Raw genomic sequence first — 19,279 nt, 5'->3', positions numbered from 1 at the left:
ATCCCTTCCCCAATTCAGGAGCAAAGAGACCCAGTTACCACTCACATCAGCTTATGTCTCCCCTCTGCTGAGAACCACCAGGGCTGACTCAAAGCAAACCGAGTGCCCCTCTGCTGAGAACCACCAGGGCTGACTCAAAGCAAACCGAGTGCCCCTCTCTCTGCATCTCTGGCCCCTCTCTCTAGGTCTTTGTCCCCCTTTCTCTCTCCCCCACCAAATGGGGACCACCAGGCCTCCCACAAGGTCCCGCATGGTCTGACCCCGGTCCCTCTCTGACCTCACCACCGACCTTTCCCCCCTGCTCACTCCATTCCAGCCCCATGGGCCTCCTGGATGTTCCTCAGACACACCTGGCTGAGGCCTGCCTCAGGGCCTTTGCAGGCTGTGGGCTTAGCCTGCAACACTTCCCAGCTCTCCCCGTGGCTCACCCCTCCCTCAGTCGGCGGTGAGGCCTTTCCCCACTGCTAAGTCACCAGAATATTGCTACCGCTCGCTTGCTACCCCTCACGCTGCTTCCCCGAGGCCGGGACCAGGCTGCACCTCTGCTTCCCGGGCAGCCTTGGGTCTGGTTCCTCACGCTGGAGGCTCTTTCCCTTTCTGCACACCCAGCCCCTTCTCCAAATGCTCTGCGCTCCCCCGGCCCACACCCCGACTCCAGCACACCCATCCTCCAGTCCCCATCTCCTCGCCAAGGCCCCCCGCGTCCCTCTCAGAGAGACAGACACACAGACCGGCGCCAGCACTGGGTTTTATTGTCTCCCCGGCAGGAGGGAGGCGTCCTGGGGCAGTGCCAGCGGGGGAGTGTTTCTCAGTCTCTGTGGACTGGGCTCAGATTTGGGGATCACAGTGGGGGGCAGTGGAGGCTCCTGGAGACTGAGCGTGGGGTGAGGCCCCGGGGGCTGTGCTGGGAGCTTCTGCCAGTGAGAAGTGGGTGGTGACTCTCGCTCCGGGTCTGTGAGGCCCCCTGGGGGTGGGGGTGCTGGGAGGAGCTTGGGGGCCTCCGGGAGAGAGGCTGAGCTGGTCCATGAGCGCCAGGGCTGGCGGCCTGTGGGCTGTGTCCCCGGGCCCCCCACTGGGGCCGCCGCGTGTGGGGGGCGCGTTGGGGCTCAAAGCTCGTCGTGGTGGCGTGTTAGGTCCTCACCGTAGTTGGTGGCCTGGCTGCCCACGAACATGTTCCAGTTGCCCAGGATCTCGGCCTTGCTCAGGCGCCCATCCTGGGGGGAAGGTCAAAGGTCAGCAGGGGACACAGGGCCCTGCTGGTGACAGCCTCCCCGAACCCAAGTGTGTCCCCCAGGCCCCACAACGCCCCCCCTGGGTCCCCGTCCTCCTCCCCCTGGGTCCCCGTCCCCCTCCCCCTGGGTCCCCGTCCCCCTCCCCCTGGGTCCCCGTCCCCCTCCCCCTGGGTCTCCGTCCCCTCCCCCTGGGCCCCTGTCCCCCTCCCCCTGGGTCCCCTTCCCCCTCCCCCTGGGTCCCCATCCCCCTCCCCCTGGGCCCCCGTCCCCTCTCCCTGGGTCCCCGTCCCCTCTCCCTGGGTCTCTGCCCCCCGGGTCACCCCCCCTCGCAGCCCCTCTTTCTTTAGCCCGCAGCCAGGATCCCTGCGCTGGCCGCACCTCGCCTCAGCACCCCGGCCCCCGAGCACGGGCGGGTGCCCGCCGCACCTTGTCCGTGTCGCTCTCGTGCAGCAGGTGATTGGCCTCCACCAGGGGCTGGTCCTGGGCGGGGGGCAGCACCCAGTAGCCCACCTCACTCCCGTCCAGCCGCCCGTCCTTGTTCAGGTCCCGGAAATCGCGGAACTGCTCCCGCTCCGTCTGCACCCAGGCCGGCTCCTCCTCCCCCGGTGTGGCCGAGTACAGATCCGCTGGGGGCGGGAGGGCGCGGGGTCAGGGCCCCGGGCGCCCGCCTGCCCCGCCGCCTCGGACCTGCCAGGCCCGGGCAACTCACTTCCCCTTCCTCTGCCTCAGTTTCCCCTCCTGCTTCAATGGGATGAACAACAAAACCCGACCTACAGGATGGTTTTGATTGTAAAGGAGCATCAACCTCGGGAAGCAGACGTGGCTCAAGGGATAGAGCGCCCGCATACCACACGGGAGGTCCCCGGTTCAAACCCCGGGCCTCCTTGACCCGTGTGCAGCTGGCGCAGTGTTGATGCGCGCAAGGAGTGCCCTGCCACGCAGGGGTGTCCCCTGCTTAGGGGAGCCCCATGGAAGGAGTGCGCCCTGTAAGGAGAGCCGCCCCACGTGATAAAAGCTCAGCCCACCCGGGAGTAGTGTAGCACACACAGAGCTGACACAGCAAGATGACACAACAAAGAGAGACACAGATTCCTGGTGCCACTGACAAGAATGCAAGTGGACACAGAAGAACACACAGCAAATGGACACAGAGAGCAGACTACTTGGGCGGGGGGAAGAAATAAATAAAATTAAATTAAATTTTAAAAAAGGAGCATCAACCTCAACAGGAAAATGGAAGCCATTGTAATGAGCCAAGATTTTTCGACCAGGACACAGGAGAGGATATAAAGTTACAATGAGAGGGTCTCAGCCCCAAGTTTTCACACTTGTTTTTCCATTACTTCACTTTTTGTGTGTTTTTTATCCCCCATTGTTTGCACTCGCTGTCCGCTCTCTGTCCACTCGCTGTGTGTTCTTTCTGTGTCTGCTTGTCTTTTCTTCTCATCTTTCTCTTTAGGAGGCCCTGGGAATCGACCCCGGGACCTCTGGTGTGGGAAGGAGGCACTCAATAGCTTGCGCCACCTCAGCTCCCCGGTCTGCTGTGGCTCTCACTGTCTCTCCTCTGCGTCCCCCTTGTTGCGTCATCCACTGTGCCAGCTCTCGTTGGCTCAGGCCAGCTCGCCTTCACGAGGAGGCCCCGGGAATTGAACCTCCGGCCTCCCAAATGTAGACGGGAGCCCAGTCGCACGAGCCACGTCTGCTAACGTTTTCAAGTGTTAAATCCTTTTTCAGTATGAGCCACCATCACCACCACCGGCTCCACAACTTGTCATCGCCCCAAAAGGGAAGCCTATGCCAGGAGCCGCGCGCTCCCCTCCCTGCCCCCAGTGCCCGGTCTGTCCACGGCTTCCCCCCCGGACACCTCCTGCAAACGGCCGCAGACGCCCCGAGGTCCCTTGGGCCTGGCCTCTTTCACCCGGCATCGCGTTTGGAAGGTCTGCCCACGTAGCAGCGGGGGCAGAGCCGCATTCCTGTTTTCCGGCTGAGGAATATTCCAGGTGAGGACAGAACACATTCCGTGTGTCTGTCCTCCGTCGCTGGAGAGGCGGGTCGTGTCCACCTCCCGGCTCTTGTGAACATCGCCGCCGTGGGCAGGCCTGACCCAGCTCTTCTCTGAGGACCGGCTCTCAGGACGGGGATGGCGGGTCACGGGCAGCCCCGATGCAACTTACTGGCTCTGCCAGACGGATTCGCAGGCGTGCGTGCACCGGCGCCCGTTAATATTTCACGCGTGGCCGCCGGGGAGACCCCGAAGCACCGGGCAAGGGCTCAGGGCCAGAACCCAACTGCCACAGTCCAAACCCCAGCCCCGCCTCCTCCTGGCAGTGCTGCTGGCAACCAGCGCCCCCACCTGCCCCGGGCCCGGCTGTCACCTGTAAAACGGGATAAAGGCACCTGCCTTGTGGGGTCGGGGTAAGGCAAATGGGATGAGGATAGTGAAGAAGGTAAAGCAGCATTCAAGGCGGCGCCTTCTCCATGGCGGGGGCGTCTTGGGCACCAGAGGATGCTGAGCCGCACCCCTGGCCTCTGCCCACTAGATGCTGGGAGCTGCCCCCTTTCATTGTGACAATGGAAAATAACCAGCAGGGGGAAGCGGCGGTGGCTCAGTCAGCGGGGCTCCCGTCTACCATTCGCGAGGCCCTGGGCTCGCCTCCCGGGGCCTCCTTGTGAAGGCAGGCTGGCCCGCACCCGCAGAGAAGAGAGCTGACGGCCCGCACCTGCAGAGAAGAGAGCTGACGGCCCGCACCCGCAGAGAAGAGAGCTGACGGCCCGCACCTGCAGAGAAGAGAGCTGACGGCCCGCACCTGCAGAGAAGAGAGCTGACGGCCCGCACCTGCGGGGAGCTGACGGCCGCGCCCACCGAGAGCCGGTGCAGCAAGACGACGCAACAAAGGGAGACGAGCAGATGCAGAAGCACGTGCAGCAAATGGACACAGAGCAGACAGCGAGCAAGCTGCAGGGAGGCAGGAATAAACAAATAAATAATGAAACAAATAAATCCTTTTAAAAATAAAATAAATAAATAAACCAAGGATTTGGCTCAACTGATAGAGCATCTGCCTACCACATGGGAGGTCCAGGGTTCAAACCCAGGGCCTCCTGACCCATGTGGTGAGTTGACGCACGCACAGTGTTGATGTGCACAAGGAGTGCCCTGCTATGCAGGGGTGTCCCCCACGTAGGGGAGCCCCACGCACAAGGAGTGCGTCCCGTAAGGAGAGCCGCCCTGTGTGAAAAAAGCGCAGCCTTTCTAGGAGTGGCGCCACACACAGAGAGCTGACACAGCAAGATGATGCAACAAAGAGACAGATTCCAGGTGCCAATGGCAAGAATACACGCGGACACAGAAGAACACACAGCAAATGGAGACAGAGAGCAGACAATGGGGGGGGGGGGAGAGGGGGAAAGGGGAGAGAAATAAATTTTAAAAATAAATCTTTAAAAAAAATAAAGTACTAAAAGAGAAAAATTTCCAGCCAATAATTTTTTAAAAACAATAGATAGATAGATTAGATAGATAGATAGGTGATAGATAAGATAGATAGATAGACAGACCAGCAGACACCGCCCCCTGGGGACCAAGTCACCCCCAGTTGAGAAGCACCAGCTGTGGGTCAGAGTGCGTTCCCAGCAAGCCCCTCTCCTCCCTCGCTGCCCTCCTACTGTTGCTCAACTCGACCAGGCTGCTCCCACCCCAGGGCCTTTGCACCTGGCGCTCCTCCAGTGTTGGCCGTTACGGTATTACACCGACTCCGAAAGACACACTGTTTTCACACCTGAGTGTCTCTGATTTGGGCTGTGCCTTCCACGTCAGGGCACAGTTTGGTTGGCAGATTTTGTTACTTTCTGGCTGGTATCTAAACGACGGGTCTAGCTTACAAATCGACGGCATCGTATACTAGATGAAATACGGTATGACTAAGACTGCGGTGGTGGTCGCAGCTGCTGTGGCTTCTTTCGGCAGGAACAGGAACTCCTGGGCCCTGAGGCTCTGCGGCGCCTTTCTCCAGCCCAGGCTGTCCCCTCCCCCGGGGCTGAGCCCGCTGCCCCCGGGGGCTAACGCTGCCCGGGCCCACGTGCCTGCCGGGTGCCAAGCACCGGGTACGGTGATGCGCTCCGTCCCGGGGTCGCGTGTGCGTGGGTCTCTGCCGCCCCCATTTACAGAGGAGGGAGCCAAGGCGAGGAGAGGGCTCGGGGCTCGGGTGAGATCCCGAGGCTGGGAGGCAGCAGGTGGGATCCGGGAGGCTGGCGCCCACCCCCGTGGCATCGCTGGCACCTCCCGGAACCTCAGCACTCCCGGCTCCTTTGCACTTGTCATGTTTGTCGAATCGCATTTCTTTGGGGATCCTGGGCGTCCCCCCCTGCCCAGGCCCCAGGCCCGAGCTCGGGAGGCGCTGACCAGGTCAGGCCCCTGTCGTCGGAGTCCCCAGCTCCCTGCGTGGACACGGCAGGTGCCAGCCAGGAAGCAGCACCCTGGGGTGCAAGGTGGACTCGAGGCCCGAGTTCCCTGCTCTCCGTCTTGCCTCCTCTGGGCCTCGGGCTCATCTGTCAAGTGGGGTGAGCTTAGCCGTCTCGGGGTTGATGCAGGGGCTGAAGTGGGCTTAAGGTGCGTTAACCGCTTACAGCCGTGACTTGTCCCCTAAGTGCTTGCTGTGTGTCCACTCCTGTCAGTCAGCTGTGACGTTTGGGTCCTTCTTAACAACAACAAACCCCGAAGGCTTCTATCTTCCTTGCAGATGCTTAAACAAAAACTCCTTGCCTGCAGGCTGGTTGTTCCACAAAAGCATTCTAGAGAAACATGCCTTCAGACTTCAAAGCTTTCCTGTGTTGACAGCTTGTCCCTCCACTAAGCTGTTTGTCCCCTGAGGACAGGGACAGCAGGAGGGCCAAGGGGGGAATGTGGGGGTGTCTTGAGGGTTCCCCAACATCCCAAGTAACAGGAGACAGTTGTTGGCTATGCAGATGCAGGAGCTGGGAGGCCCCTGACTTCCTGGCCGCACGGAATGCAGCCCCAAGCACCGATTTCCACCTCCTAGAACCGCCGGACCCTTCCGGGAAGGGGCCTTGTCTGAGTTACTCTCTTGCTGTATTCTCCAACTGACATGAAGTAGGTGCTCCAAAGATGTTTCCTGGGCCTGGCACACAGCAGGTGCTCAATAAATGTTTCTTGGGTTTGTTGATCGACCAAGATGGTGGCATAAGATCCTCCAGGGTGCTGCAAGAATCTTTGGACCACTAGCAAAAATTGGCAGGGCCACCTGCCCCCAAACTCCACAAGACAGTTAAAGGGTTGTGGCAAGAAAACCCGACTTTAAAAACAGGAGGCGAAAAAGAAATACTACTCATAAAATACAAACTGTAGGCGACCCCAGCCCCGGGGCCACCCACCCCCGCGCCCCACCCGGCCCTGCCGCCTTCGCCTTCCGCAGGCCGTTTCCACCCAGGAAAAGGAGTAGTCTCCCAGGGCGGCCACCCAGAACCCCCGCTCTCCCAAGCCCTGGGCTGACGCAAGGGAAATTGTCCCGACTCCCTAGCGACAGGGAAGGGGCAGGAAAACTGCTGCTGCCCGAGGGCCTGCTGAAGAGCCCGCGGGAGCCGCGGGGGAAGCAGGGGACACGTGCCCGCCAGGGGCTGCCTGAGCCTCCCGATGACCGGGGAGGGCCTGCGGAACCGGACGCGGGATCCCAGCCGCCCTGCGCGGCCAGAGGAGGCCAGCAAGGCGGCGCGGCCGGGAGCCACGTGGAGGGGGCGACAGCCCCCGGCGTGACCCACCAGCCCGTGGGCAGAGCGCGGAGAGGCCGCCCGCCCCGGGGAGGCCCCGGGGCCTGGTTCTCGGGGCGCTCACGCACCGCCCAGCGCAGCGGGGAGGCCGGCTTCTCCCGGCACCGCGGCTGGGCCGGAGCGCGGGAAGCAGTGGCTGCGGGGCCCGTTTCACCAGCGGCAGCGCCTGCGCCCGGGGAGGGGCAGGCCTGGTGCTGGGTTTCCCGTTGCCTCCGGGTTTACTGTTAGGTAACGCGCTTCAACTCGTAGGTAAATAAAGCTGGTTTTCAGTAAGAAAATAAACAAGCAGTAGGAAAGCTCCAGGGCCCTCGCGGGTCCCTGCCCCAGCCCCTCCCTGGGTGGTGTGCCGCCAACCTGCGCTCCCACTGCGGGCCGCCACTGGGGGTCCCCACTGGGGGTCCCCCGGCCCTGTGCCCGAGGCAGCAGAGTAACCCCTCTGTGCACGCGGGGGTGCCTTATGCTAGGGCCGGTCTGTCCTGTGACCCCAAATACCGAACCAGGAAAGGAGTCCCGGCTCGCCCACCCACAGCTAAGGCAGAAGGAGAAACAAGTCAGAGTGGGCTGCGGGAAGTGGGTGCGCCCCAATGGCCAGGGCGTGCGCCCACCACGCGCGAGGTCCGCGATTCACACCCCGGGCCTCCTTGACCCGTGTGGAGCTGGCCCATGCGCAGTGCTGATGCGCGCAAGGAGTGCCCTGCCACGCAGGGGTGTCCCCGCATAGGGGAGCCCCACGCGCAAGGAGTGCGCCCCGTAAGGAGAGCCACCCAGCGTGAAAAGTCCAGCCCGCCCAGGAGTGGCGCCGCCCACACGGAGAGCTGACACAGCAAGATGACGCAGCAAAACGAGACAGATTCCGGGTGCCGCGGACACAAGCGGACACAGAAGAGCACACAGCGAATGGACACAGAGAGCAGACAACTGGGGGGGGGCAGGGGAGAGGAAAAAAAAAGCTGGCTGGGGCCAAGGATTATTGGCATAAAGTCAGACACTGGAGCACCCACGGCGGTGGGAAGCCTGAGGTAGAGGGGGCATTCCAGGTCTACAAGGGGCAAGTGCCTAAGGCCAAGGGCAAGCCCAAGGCAAGACGCAGGCCATGCTCGGGTAGGCGGAGGGGAGCCTGCACTGGGCAACCGTCTCGCGGGTCTCCTGGTAGGAGCGAGTCTCTGAAGGAGAGCACCAGCCCAAGGAAGCTGCCTTTTGCCTTTGTTTGTTTGCTTTTGTCAGCCCCTGGCAGGTAAGGAAGTCTCTGTCACATCATTAGGAAGGGGCAGCCCAGGTACTACATTCCAAAATCAACACTTTCAGACATTAAAATGTACATTGTGCAACCAAAGATTACAAAACAAACAAAGAAGCAGGAACTGATGGCCCAGCTAAAGGAACAAGATAAAAATCAAGAAACCGTCAACAAAGAGGACAAGGATTTGAACTTCCCAGACAAACACTTTGAAAAAATTGACCCTTAATATGCTCAAGGACATAAAGAAAAACAGGGAGAACGAGCTAAATGTATCAGGAAAACCGTGAATGAACAATACGATATCTTACTGATGAACAATGGAAGTCTTAAAAAGAAGCCAATCAGAAACACTGGAGCTGAAGACCACAACAACCCAAATGGAAAATTCCCCACTGGGTTTCAACAGCAGATTGGAGCCAGGGGAAGGAAATAAATCAATGCCCTTGAAGATAAGAAAATCGAAATGATTTAGGCAGAAGAGGGGAGGAGGGAAGAGAAACAAATAAAAAATCTCTAAAAAAAAAAAGAAAGAAAATTGAAAAGCAGGGTATCAAACAGATATTTGCACACCAATATTTACAGAGACATTACTCACCATTGCCCAAAGGCGGGCGCATCTCCAGTGTCCACCAATAGATGGATGGATAAACAAGATGTGGTATACACATAGTGTGGAATATTACTCAGCCATGAAAAGGAACGAAGTTCTGATACATGCAACGATATGGATGAACCCCCAAGACATCATGTTGAGTGAAATAAGTCAGACACAAAAGGACAAATATTATATATCACTGATAAGAAAGAATTAGAATAAGCAAATTCATAGCATCGGAAACTAGAATACAGGTTCCCAGGGCCAGGGTGGGGTAGGGAACAGGGAGTAAATGCTGACTGGGGACAGAGTTTCTGCTCGGGGTGATGGAAAAGGTTTGGTGATGGGTGGTGGGGACGGTGGCACCACATCATGAATGTCATTAACACCAGTGAGTGATGTATTTGGATATGCTGAAAGGAAAACTTTAGATTGCGTAAATAAAAAATTAAAAAAATATATTTCCTGGGCTTGCACACAGTAGGTGCTCAATCAGTGTTCCTTGGATCTGCACAGGGTAGGTGCTTCACAAAAGTGTCCTGGGCCTGGCACACAGTGGTGATGGATAAATGGTTTTGGGGCTTGTACTGCTCCCATCAGGTGCTGAATAAACGACGGCAGCGCGGTCTCCCGCGGCAGCCAGCCCACGTCGGGGGCCCTGCCTCCTGGTGCCATCGCGCTGCCCCCGTGCTCGGGAGGGGCGCTCGTCCTTGGGGGGTCGGGCCACTCACCGATGTACTCCTCCACCTGGACGTAGCCGTCTCTGTTCTTATCCAGGTCCTCCAGCGTTTCCTGGGGAGAAGGAGGCACACTGGGGCCGGGATCGGGGCGCCCGGCTCGGGGGTGGCGGGGGGAGCAAGGGGCTGGACCCGGGGTCGGAACGTGAGGTTCGCTGGGGCGGCTGGGGACCAGGCATTGGAGCAGTGGGTCTCCCCGGAGCAGGAGTGGTCCCAGGGCACATTTGGGAGATTCCAGGGCCTTCTGGGCTGGTCCCAATGATGGGGGCACTATCTGCCTTGGGTGGCCAGGGTCCAGGGGAGCCTGCAGTCCTGCGGTGCACAGGGTGGCCCCACACGTTTGTTAGGCTCTCGTATCCTCACCCCTTAGTATGCAGGGGTGCTCAATAAGTGTGTCCTTGGCCTGCACACAGTAGCTGCTGACTACATGCTGGAACACTGTAGGTACCCACTAAAGGGTCCCTGTGGAAGTGGATGTGGCTCAACTGATATAGTGTCCGCCCACCACATGGGAGGTCCAGGGTTCAAACCCAGGGCCTCCTGACCCGTGTGGAGCTGGCCCATGCACAGTGCTGATGCACGCAAGGAGTGCCCCGCCACGCAGGGGTGTCCCCCACATAGGGGAGCCCCATGTGCAAGGAATGCGCCCCGTGAGGAAAGCCACCCCACGTGAAAAACGCAGCCTACCCAGGAGTGGTGCTGCGCACACGGAGAGCTGACACAGCAAGGATGCGCAACAAAAAGAGACACTGATTCCCTGGCTGCTGACAAGAGTCCAAGCAGACACAGAAGAACACACAGCGAGAGGACACAGAGCAGACAAAGGGGCGGTGGGGGGGAAGGGGAGGGAAATAAATAAAAAATAAAAATCTTTACAAAAAAAGGAGTCCCTCACGACTTCCACGTGCCCCAGCAAGCACTCCGCAATGAGAAGGAACCGCCTTACGCTGCGCAGCAGAGACCCTCGCTCCAATTTATGTTTAAACACGTCGCACGCTGTGGACCAGTTTGAAATACGGTCTACATCTTGTTCTTCGTTTTTTAATTTTCTGTACTTTTTGAGCAAAATGGCTTGACCATCTCCCTACTTTTCCATTCGAACACAGTCACTATGAGAAGGGGCACCGTCTGACACTCCAGCACCTTCCAGAAAATTTCAGCCTCGCCATTTTAGAATTTAGATAAAATATAGGATGCCTGATTATATTTGAATTCTAGAGAAGCAATGAATAATTTTTACATATAAGTAACTCCTAGGAGTTTGATCCTGCAGCTGGACTGATATGAATGTAAAATGACATTGTGTGTGTTCGAGATTTTGTTGTTTTTAAATAGCAGAAGATAGGAGCCAGCCCATACATCCAGCAACAGGCCTGGTTAGAGATCACAGCATGGGCTGGCAGTGGAGTACTATGCAGCCATGAAAAAGAACAGGGATGTTCTCAAAGGTTCTATGGAATGATCTCAAAGATGAATTAATTGTCAAGTGAAAATCCAGAGGGCGGAAATACATTAGAGGAGACTACCAACTGTTTAATAAAGGGGATAATGGGAATATATGTGGGCATTTGCTTTTATAGTAATAATACTAGTACAAAAGTAAAGAGCAGCCACCACATGCTGGTTTTACGTGTATTAACTCATCTAATCCCTATACTAGCCCTTGGTGTCAGGACCATTATCAGCACCACGATTTTACAGATGAGGAAATGAAGGCCCAGACAGGTTAAGTAACTTGCCTAAAGGTCACACAGCCAGGAAGCGGTAGGGCTGAGCTTTTGGTCCTAGGGTCTCTGGTCCTAGGGTCTCTGATCCTAACAGTCTGGTCACAGACCACCAGAGCCTCTCTAGAAATGGGGACACCAGAACAGGGCCACCTGTGGGGATAGAACTGGAGGCCAGGTTGGGGGGACAAAAGGAGGCAGCAGATCTATCACCATTTTTTGTGTCTTTTGCATGTTTAACTATATCAGTCTATTCCCTATTTGAGAAACACATGACGGTACATTTAAAAAATAATTTGTGGAGAGCTAGGCATGGCAAAAATGAGTACAAATCCTTCCACTATAAAATAGAGCAGGTGGGACTGTGTAACATAGCGATTTTGTTGGTAGTTGAGGCATGTGGTTAATAAGACAAGAATGTTCCTCTAATAGAAGATATTAAGATTATGGCGATACATGGGGAAAATTCAATTAATGTAATTTACAGACTATAGCTAAAGTAATATTGCAATATTTTGTAGCAAAGGCAAAGAAGGTACTATATTAATGCTAAATTTAATTTTAAAAAATATGGTATCCAGTTGTATGAGATGTGACTATGATCAAGCTTTTTCTTTCATTTTCTTCATTAAGGAGACTTGGTCATGTCATTTAGCCAATCAGCTCATTTATTCATCTTTTGAAACATTCAAGAAACAACTGAGTTCATTTTTACGATTAAGTAAGATAAACGTGCGTGGATGGGGTTTTTTTACAGTAACGCTTCCATAATTTGTTGAGCTGCCTTTTTGTCTGTTATTTTATTTTTTGAAGTTGGAATAAAGCTTAAAAAAATAGAGCAGGAGTTGGTAAAAAGGATAAATGAGTAATAGTGAAATGGGGGGCGGGCAGGAGCTGTCCCAGGGCTGGTCGCTGCTCCATCTCGGGAGCTGGGGTATGCCTGAGGCTCAGGCTGCCCGAGAAACTTCTGAGGGCTGGCTGGGGGCCCGGGAGGGGCGATCAGACCCGCGGGGGCCGGGGCGGGGCCGTGGGGGAGACCACCCGCCACCCGGTGGGCGTTTGGAGTCTGGGCGCCCTGGGGAAGGCAGGCGCCCTGGGGAAGGCAGGCGCCCTGGGGAAGGCAGGCGCGCTCGCTGCAGGCAGCTGCCCGGGGGCAGGCCCGGCCCCGCGGGGTGCGGGAGGCCCGGAGCCGGCCCCCCCGGGGGCTCACTCACCGCCACCACGATGTCGCGCATGTGAGGGAACTCCTCGGGGTGCAGGAAGGCGGTCAGCTCCTCCCGCGTGGCCATGGAGTCCCCGTCCTGGTCGGCCACCCGGAAACGCCGCTCGTCGCGGGCCAGCATCTTCTTGTAAGTCTCCGCGTCGTCCACGTCGTGAAATTCTTCACCTGGGGCGGAAGGGACGGCAGAGAAAGGCGCTTTCATGGAGACTGAGGAAAAGGACAGGAGGATGGCATTCAGGGGTCTCGGGGCGAGAGGACATCCCCAGAGTTAGCAACCTCGTGCATGCGCGTGCGTAAATGTCAGCTACTTGCACTGAGCGCTGAGCACACGCTAGAGGCTTCACCCCCGCTGCGTCTAATCCACCCTAAAGGCAAGTGAAGGCGCCTTCATTTACTCTCACTTTAGGAGTGAGAAAACTCTCCCAGGGAGAGGAAATCACTTCCCAGGGTCCTCAGCCAGTCAGGGTTGACCTTGGGTGGACACTGGCGTGCTGGATGCCAAGGTCGCGCTGGAATGCAGTGCTTTCCGGGACTGCGGGGAAGGGCCTTTTCAGCAGAGAGAACAGCAGGGCAGAGGAAGTGTGTGCAGCGTGAGGAGCTGGGCAGGGACCCGGCCAGGGATCCCTTTGGCTCAGCGGGCAGAATATGCTGGAAAAGGAAGCCACAGGTGGCGAGGCCAGGCTGAGCTGGGACTCTCTCCTGGGGCCTCTGGGGAGTCGTGGGGGGCTGCGAACAGGGGAGGCGGAGCGTCAGCTCTGGGGGGGCGCAGAAAGCCCCTCTGCGGCCCTGTGAGGGGTGGGCTGGAGCTGGGAAGCCGGAGGCAGGGAGGATGGGAAGGTCCGGGGAAGAGGATGAGGCCTGTGCGGAGCCAGGGCTGTGGGGGCGGAGAGGAGGGACGGAGAGTCAGGGGGCAGGTAAATGGCTTTGGGGTACTCAACGTGACACGTCATAGGGGTCGGGGGTCAAAATGACAGGTTATTAGGCAACTAATGAAGTCCCCGAGTCATAGGACCATAGAGGTCAGGGTTCCCCGAGGGAGAGGCCAGAGGTCAGGGATTGGGGGTTTCAGGAGGATGCGCCCTGGAAGTAGGCAGACCCCCACCAAGGGTCAAGGGTCAAGGGTCAAATGTTATGGCGTCTAGGCACATGGGTTGGGGGTTCTCAGGATGAGGAGGCCCACAAGGTCAGCGCCGCGGTGTGTGTGCAGAGCAGGGGCGCAGGTCCGCGCGTACCGGGCGCGTAGTGGCCGTAGGTGGCGTTGCGCAGCTCCTCCCAGCCCACGCGCCCGTCGCGGTCCGTGTCGTACGTGCTCCAGGCCGCGCTCACCGAGTCCCGAATGTGCCGCTGCTGCGTGTGCGCGATCCACGAGCGGAGCTCGGCCAGCGACACCCAGCCGTCCCCGTCCCCCGCGCGGTCCATGCGGTCCACGATCCGCCTGCGAGCCGGGGCGGGGCACAGGTCAGCCCGGGCCCCGCCCCTCGCGCCGAGCCCCGCCCCCAGACACACCCCCTGCCCCGCCGGCAACCGGGGAGGGGCACGCGGCATTCCGGGGCCGCGCCCTCCAGCCCGCCCCTCGGTCCCGCACGTGCTTAGCGCTCGCCGGACTGAGCTGGCGCCCCCGAGCTAACGCTGGTTGGGGCCCCGGATAACGACAGTCTGGTGCGCCCCTACTTCTGAAGGTCTCAGGCCCCGCCCCCCGTCCTGCCTGTCGGGCGCCCCTCCTCCAGCCCCGCCCATGCCCCGCCCCTTCCCGGGCTTTGCGCGTGCACTGCAGGCTCCTCCCCCGGCCCCGCCCCATTCAGCGCCCCGTCACGGATCGCGCGAGTACACTGCAGGCTCCTCCCCTGGCCCCGCCCCATGCCCCGCCCCTTCCTGGGCCTCGCGCGTGCAAGGCCGGCTCCTCCCTCCAGCCCGCCCATGCCCCGCCCTTTCCCGGGCTTCGCTCGGGGACTGCAGGCTCCTCCTCCACCCCGCCCCCCGCCCCGCCCCTTCCCAGGGCGCGCGTACACTGCAGGCTCCTCCCCAGGCCCGCCCCGCGCCCCACCCTCCCCGGGCGGTGCGTACACTGCAGGCTCCTCCCTCCAGCCCCGCCCCGCGCCCCGCCCCCTCCTGGGCCTTGCGCGTGCACTGCAGGCTCCTCCCCAGCCCCGCCCCGCGCCCCGCCCCCTCCTGGGCCTTGCGCGTACACTGCAGGCTCCTCCCTCCAGCCCCGCCCCGCGCCCCGCCCCCTCCTGGGCCTTGCGCATACACTGCAGGCTCCTCCCCAGCCCCGCCCTGCGCCCCGCCCCTTCCCAGGCCGCACGCGTACACTCCAGGCTCCTCCCCAGCCCCGCCCCGCGCCCCGCCCCTTCCCAGGCCGAGCGCGTACACTCCAGGCTCCTCCCCAGCCCCGCCCCGCCCCTTCCCAGGCCGAGCGCGTACACTCCAGGCTCCTCCCTCCAGCCCCGCCTCGCGCCCCGCCCCTTCCCGGGCCGCGCCCGTACATTGCAGGCTCCTCCCCAGCCCCGCCCCGCGCCCCGCCCCCTCCGGCCTTGCGCGTGCACTGCAGGCTCCTCCCCAGCCCCGCCCAGCGCCCCGCCCCTTCCCGGGCCTTGCGCGTGCACTGCAGGCTCCTCCCCAGCCCCGCCCCGCGCCCCGCCCCTTCCCGGGCCGCGCCCGTACATTGCAGGCTCCTCCCCAGCCCCGCCCTGCGCCCCGCCCCCTCCCGGGCCTTGCGCGTGCACTGCAGGCTCCTCCCCAGCCCCGCCCTGCGCCCCGCCCCCTCCCGGGCCTTGCGCGTGCACTGCAGGGTCCTCCCCAGCCCCGCCCCGCGCCCCGCCCCCTCCCGGGCCGTGTGCGTACACTCCAGGCTCCTCCCCAGCCCCGCCCCGCGCCCCGCCCAAGTCCCGCTGCCGCGGGCCCTGTCCTAGGGCCATCACGGGCCGCTCCCCCACACCGCGTCCCTGACCGCGGTCTCGGGGGGCCGGTTCCTGGGCCCCTTCCCTGCCCTCTCCGCCGGCCACGCCCTGCCATGGTCCGGGCGCCCTCCCAGTCTCTGAGAGCCCCCAGGGGGCCCCCTCCCGGTCACCGGCCCTCAGGTCCACGGTCCAGCAGTCCCCAGGGTCGAATCCGAGTGGGCCGAGCTCTCCCCGGTCCCGCCTGGGCGCCGCCTTCCTCCGGGCCAGACTGTCTCTGGAGCCCGCCTGCCTCCAGGACTCGCACCCTTCCCTGAGCTGCGAGCTCCACAGCCAGACATCTGAGGTTCAAACCCCGCCGCCTCCACGGCTGGCTCTGCAGCCTTGGGCAAGTCACTTAAACTCTGTGCCTCCGTTTCCCCCTCTGTAAAATGGGGATAAATGCAGTTCTTACCACAGGACAGTGGGGATCAAATGAGTGATCCTACGTGAGCCACTTGAACACTGCTTGGCACTGTCCTAAGGGCTGTGCCAAATGTGCCGTCCTGCCCTGCACTTCCTTCCCACCCCATTCACACAATCTTCCAGCCACCCTGATCTAGCCACCATGGTCCCTTGTCTCTGCCGGCACTGCTGGAGTGGCTTCCTCAAGGGACTCCCTGCTTCTCCTAGCTTCTGTCTGTTCCTCACACGGCAGCCAGAAAGCACCCGTGGAAACTCAAGTCAGCCCACGTCCCCCGTCTGCTCAGAGCCTCCCTGCGGCCCCATCTCGCTCAGGGAGAAGCTTAAGTCCTCATTGGGGCCCAAAGGGCCCTGTCTCTCGCCCTCCCCCTTCACTCACTGGCCTCCTTGCTGTTCCTCAAACACTCAGGCCAGCTCCTGCCTCAGGGCCTTTGCACCTACTCGACTTGACTGTGCTACAGGGCTCAAAGATCAACTTCTCTTTGAGGCTTCCACTGTCCTGCCCTCCCCAGGTCCTGCCCTCCCCACCACTACCGCTTCCCTCCACACTTCCCTTCTTCAAGGTCTTGCTTGTTTTTTCTCTAATGCACTTCTCTCCATCAGACGCCCTTAGGGCAGGGACTTTTGTCTGATTCCTTCACTGCTGTGACTTCAGCACCTAGAGCAGTGTCTGGCATACAGCAGGTGCTCAAGGGACATTTGTGGGAAGCATGCGCTTGCGTGAGAAGCGCAGAAGGGGGTTTCCATTGTCTCCCTGCCCCCAGGCGCACTTTGGGTTTGCCTCCCACCACTCACCCTGGGACAAGGGGCTCAACCATTTTCCTGCCCTGGCCGGGTTCCTTTCATGCTAAATCTCATTTTTTCACATCAGCCCACCAAGGAGAACTGATGACCCATTTACAGAGCAGGGAATTGAGTCTTGGGGAAGGGGGTGGTGTCTGGGACAAAGGAACAAAGAGCGACTTGAGGGACACAATCTGAATCCAGATTAATTTTAACTTGTGTCTTTCCAGAGGAGGGAGAACTTCATTATTGGATTCTCGCTAAGAGCCAAACTCAGGTCCACTCCATCTCTCTTTCCTGGGTTCCCCCCTCTCCCGCAATGTCCCCATTCCCCACCCCCAACTCTGCACCCTCCCCCCTCCCCCCATCTCTCTCCTACCCCAGTCGGGCCTGGCTTTCCTCTGGGCTGAGCTGGTCGAATTCCTTGGCCACCTCACGTCCCAGGAAAGCCTCGTGGTCATACTGGAAGTTCCCGTGGGCGTCGTCATGGGGGGCCTCGCTGAGGGGGGCCGCCTGGTGCACCCTTCCCTGGCCATGTGGGCCAGCCTCCGGAGACGGCTTCCCCTGGGCCACCCGCCTCAACAGTAGCAGCAGCAGCAGCAGCGATGGTCGCCACATCGTCCCTGGAGAGGGGCGGAGGCGTCAGGAGTCACAGAGAAGGGGACAGGGACGGGACAGGAGGTGCAAGTGGGGGGCTAGGAAGAGGGCAGAGACTGGAGCTGGGTTCAAAGTGTGAGGCTAAGGCAGGGCCGGGGATGGGAGCAAAGCGGGTGCGGGTCCCCAGAGGCGATGCGGCCGAGGGGCGCGAAGCTGCGGAGGGAGTCCCGAGCCACACACTGGGGAGGTTCCAAGGGGAGACGTGGCGCGCGTCCCACGCAGAGCGCAGGGCGGGGTCGTGGCCAGAGACAGGTCAGGCAGGCTCCCGGGGGTCGCTTCCGGCCTGGACCCTAGTTTCCCGCCCGAGCCGCACCCCCCTGGGCTGCACCCCACCCGCTCCCCTTCGTCCTCCCTCCAACCTGGCTTCACAGTGCACGCTCACCTCTCGCGTCTCCCCAGGATGCCCAATTTGGTGGCTTTCCAGCCAGGCCCCGCCTCCCGCAGGGCAGAGGCCCCGCCCCCCGACCAATGAGAGCGCACGAGGGCCCTGGGGGCGGGCCAATGGGCGCCGGGTGGGCCGCGGGCGCCCCTCGCCACGTCCACAAAGGAAAGCGCGGCGGGTCCCGGGGCAGGCGAGGTGGGCGATGCCAGCTGTGACGCGGCCGGCGGGAACTACAACTCCCGGCAGGCTTCGGGGTGCCCTGCCCAGCTACCTCCAGTTGTTCTGACCCCAAAGCCTCATGGGAATCGTATTTTTATTCTTTTCCCTTTTGTCAGAATGGTTTAAGAAAAACCGAGTCGGTCAGCCATGTGGGATCTAAGCCCCCTCTCGATTTAGAGGTGGAGTGGACCTCACTGTCCCAGGGGCCACAGGATGGAGGAATAAACTATGGATTAGAGTGGATTTACTAGTATTCTACTATAGAACTATGGAGACTCTAGCAATTGAAGAAGTTGTAGCGTTGATATGGAGACAGTGGCCCGGGAGTTGCTGAGGGCAGGGAGAGGGAAGAAGAGGTGTGATGTGGGGGCATTTTCGGGACTTGGAGTTGTCCTAAATGATATTGCAGGGACGGATGCTGGACATTATATATCCTGCCATACACAACCCACTGAATATACTGCGGGAGGTTGTAAACTACAAACGTAAACTGTAATCCATGCGGTGCAGCAGTGCTCCAAAATGTATTCACCAAGCGCAATGAATGTGCCACGATGATGAAAGAGGTTGTTGATGTGGGAGGAGTCGGAGAGTGAGGTGTGGGGTATGTGGGAACCTTTTACATTTTTTCATGTAACATTTTTGTGATCTATGTATCTTTGAAAAAAAAAAAAAGGCAATTAAATTTTTAAAAAGTAAAAAAAAAAAAAAAAAAATACAGACAGACCAGGAATCCAGGGGCCAGGGGAGGCAGTCCCTACTCTTAACGAGGGAATAACTTTACCTCCACTCCATCAAGAGGGATTCTGGTCAAGTTCCAGCCAAGAATTTCTCAAAATGCTCGTCAGAGTTTAGGCATTCGATAAGTACATGTGGGGATGAGGATTTGGCTCAACGGATAGAGTATCCACCTACCACAAGGGAGGTCCAGGGTTCAAACCCAGGGCCTCCTTACCCGTGTGGTGAGCTGGCCCACACACAGTGCCGATGTGTGCAAGGAGCGCTGTGCCACGCAGGGGTGTCCCCTGCGTAGGGGAGCCTCACGCGCAAGGGGTACGCCTTGTAAGGAGAGCCACCCCGTGTGAAAAACGCAGCCTGCTGAGGAGTGGTGCCGCACACAGGGAGAGCTGACGCAGCAAGATGACGCAACAAAAAGAGACAGATTCCTGTGCTGCTGACAAGAATGCAAGCAGACACAGAACACACAGCAAATGGACAGACAGCAGACAACAGGGGGAAGGGGAGAGAAATAAATAAAAAAATAAATCTTAAAAAAGAAAAAGTATATGTGGATTTTATGACTGAAAAATATGTGAAGCAGTGCCTCGATTTGGCAGGTCCCACCATG

General features: G+C 59.5%; 1 protein-coding gene across 3 annotated transcripts; it reads right to left on the bottom strand.

The window, feature by feature from the left end:
• Positions 1 to 730: 730 nt before the first annotated feature.
• Positions 731 to 17,860, bottom strand: RCN3 (reticulocalbin 3). Of its 3 annotated transcripts, none has more exons than XM_058280605.2 (7): positions 17,713 to 17,860; positions 17,053 to 17,296; positions 13,767 to 13,969; positions 12,527 to 12,699; positions 9,583 to 9,643; positions 1,659 to 1,858; positions 731 to 1,214 (listed from the first exon to the last, which is right to left on the bottom strand). In XM_058280605.2, the coding sequence occupies exons 2-7, from the start codon at positions 17,289 to 17,291 to the stop codon at positions 1,107 to 1,109; spliced, it is 984 nt and encodes a 327-aa protein (XP_058136588.1). In that variant the 5' UTR covers positions 17,292 to 17,296; positions 17,713 to 17,860; the 3' UTR covers positions 731 to 1,106. The 3 variants fall into 3 exon arrangements, with proteins under 3 accessions (XP_058136588.1, XP_058136587.1, XP_058136590.1); XM_058280604.2 differs by having other exon boundaries at positions 17,690 to 17,723; XM_058280607.2 differs by lacking the exon at positions 17,713 to 17,860 and adding an exon at positions 17,511 to 17,656.
• Between the last annotated feature and the right edge of the window lie 1,419 nt (positions 17,861 to 19,279).

This window comes from Dasypus novemcinctus, chromosome 18 (genome assembly GCF_030445035.2).
Source record: "Dasypus novemcinctus isolate mDasNov1 chromosome 18, mDasNov1.1.hap2, whole genome shotgun sequence".
Lineage (NCBI taxonomy): Eukaryota > Metazoa > Chordata > Mammalia > Cingulata > Dasypodidae > Dasypus > Dasypus novemcinctus.
The sequence above is the reverse complement of the archived record's forward strand: the minus strand, read 5'-3'. Positions and strand labels throughout refer to the sequence as shown.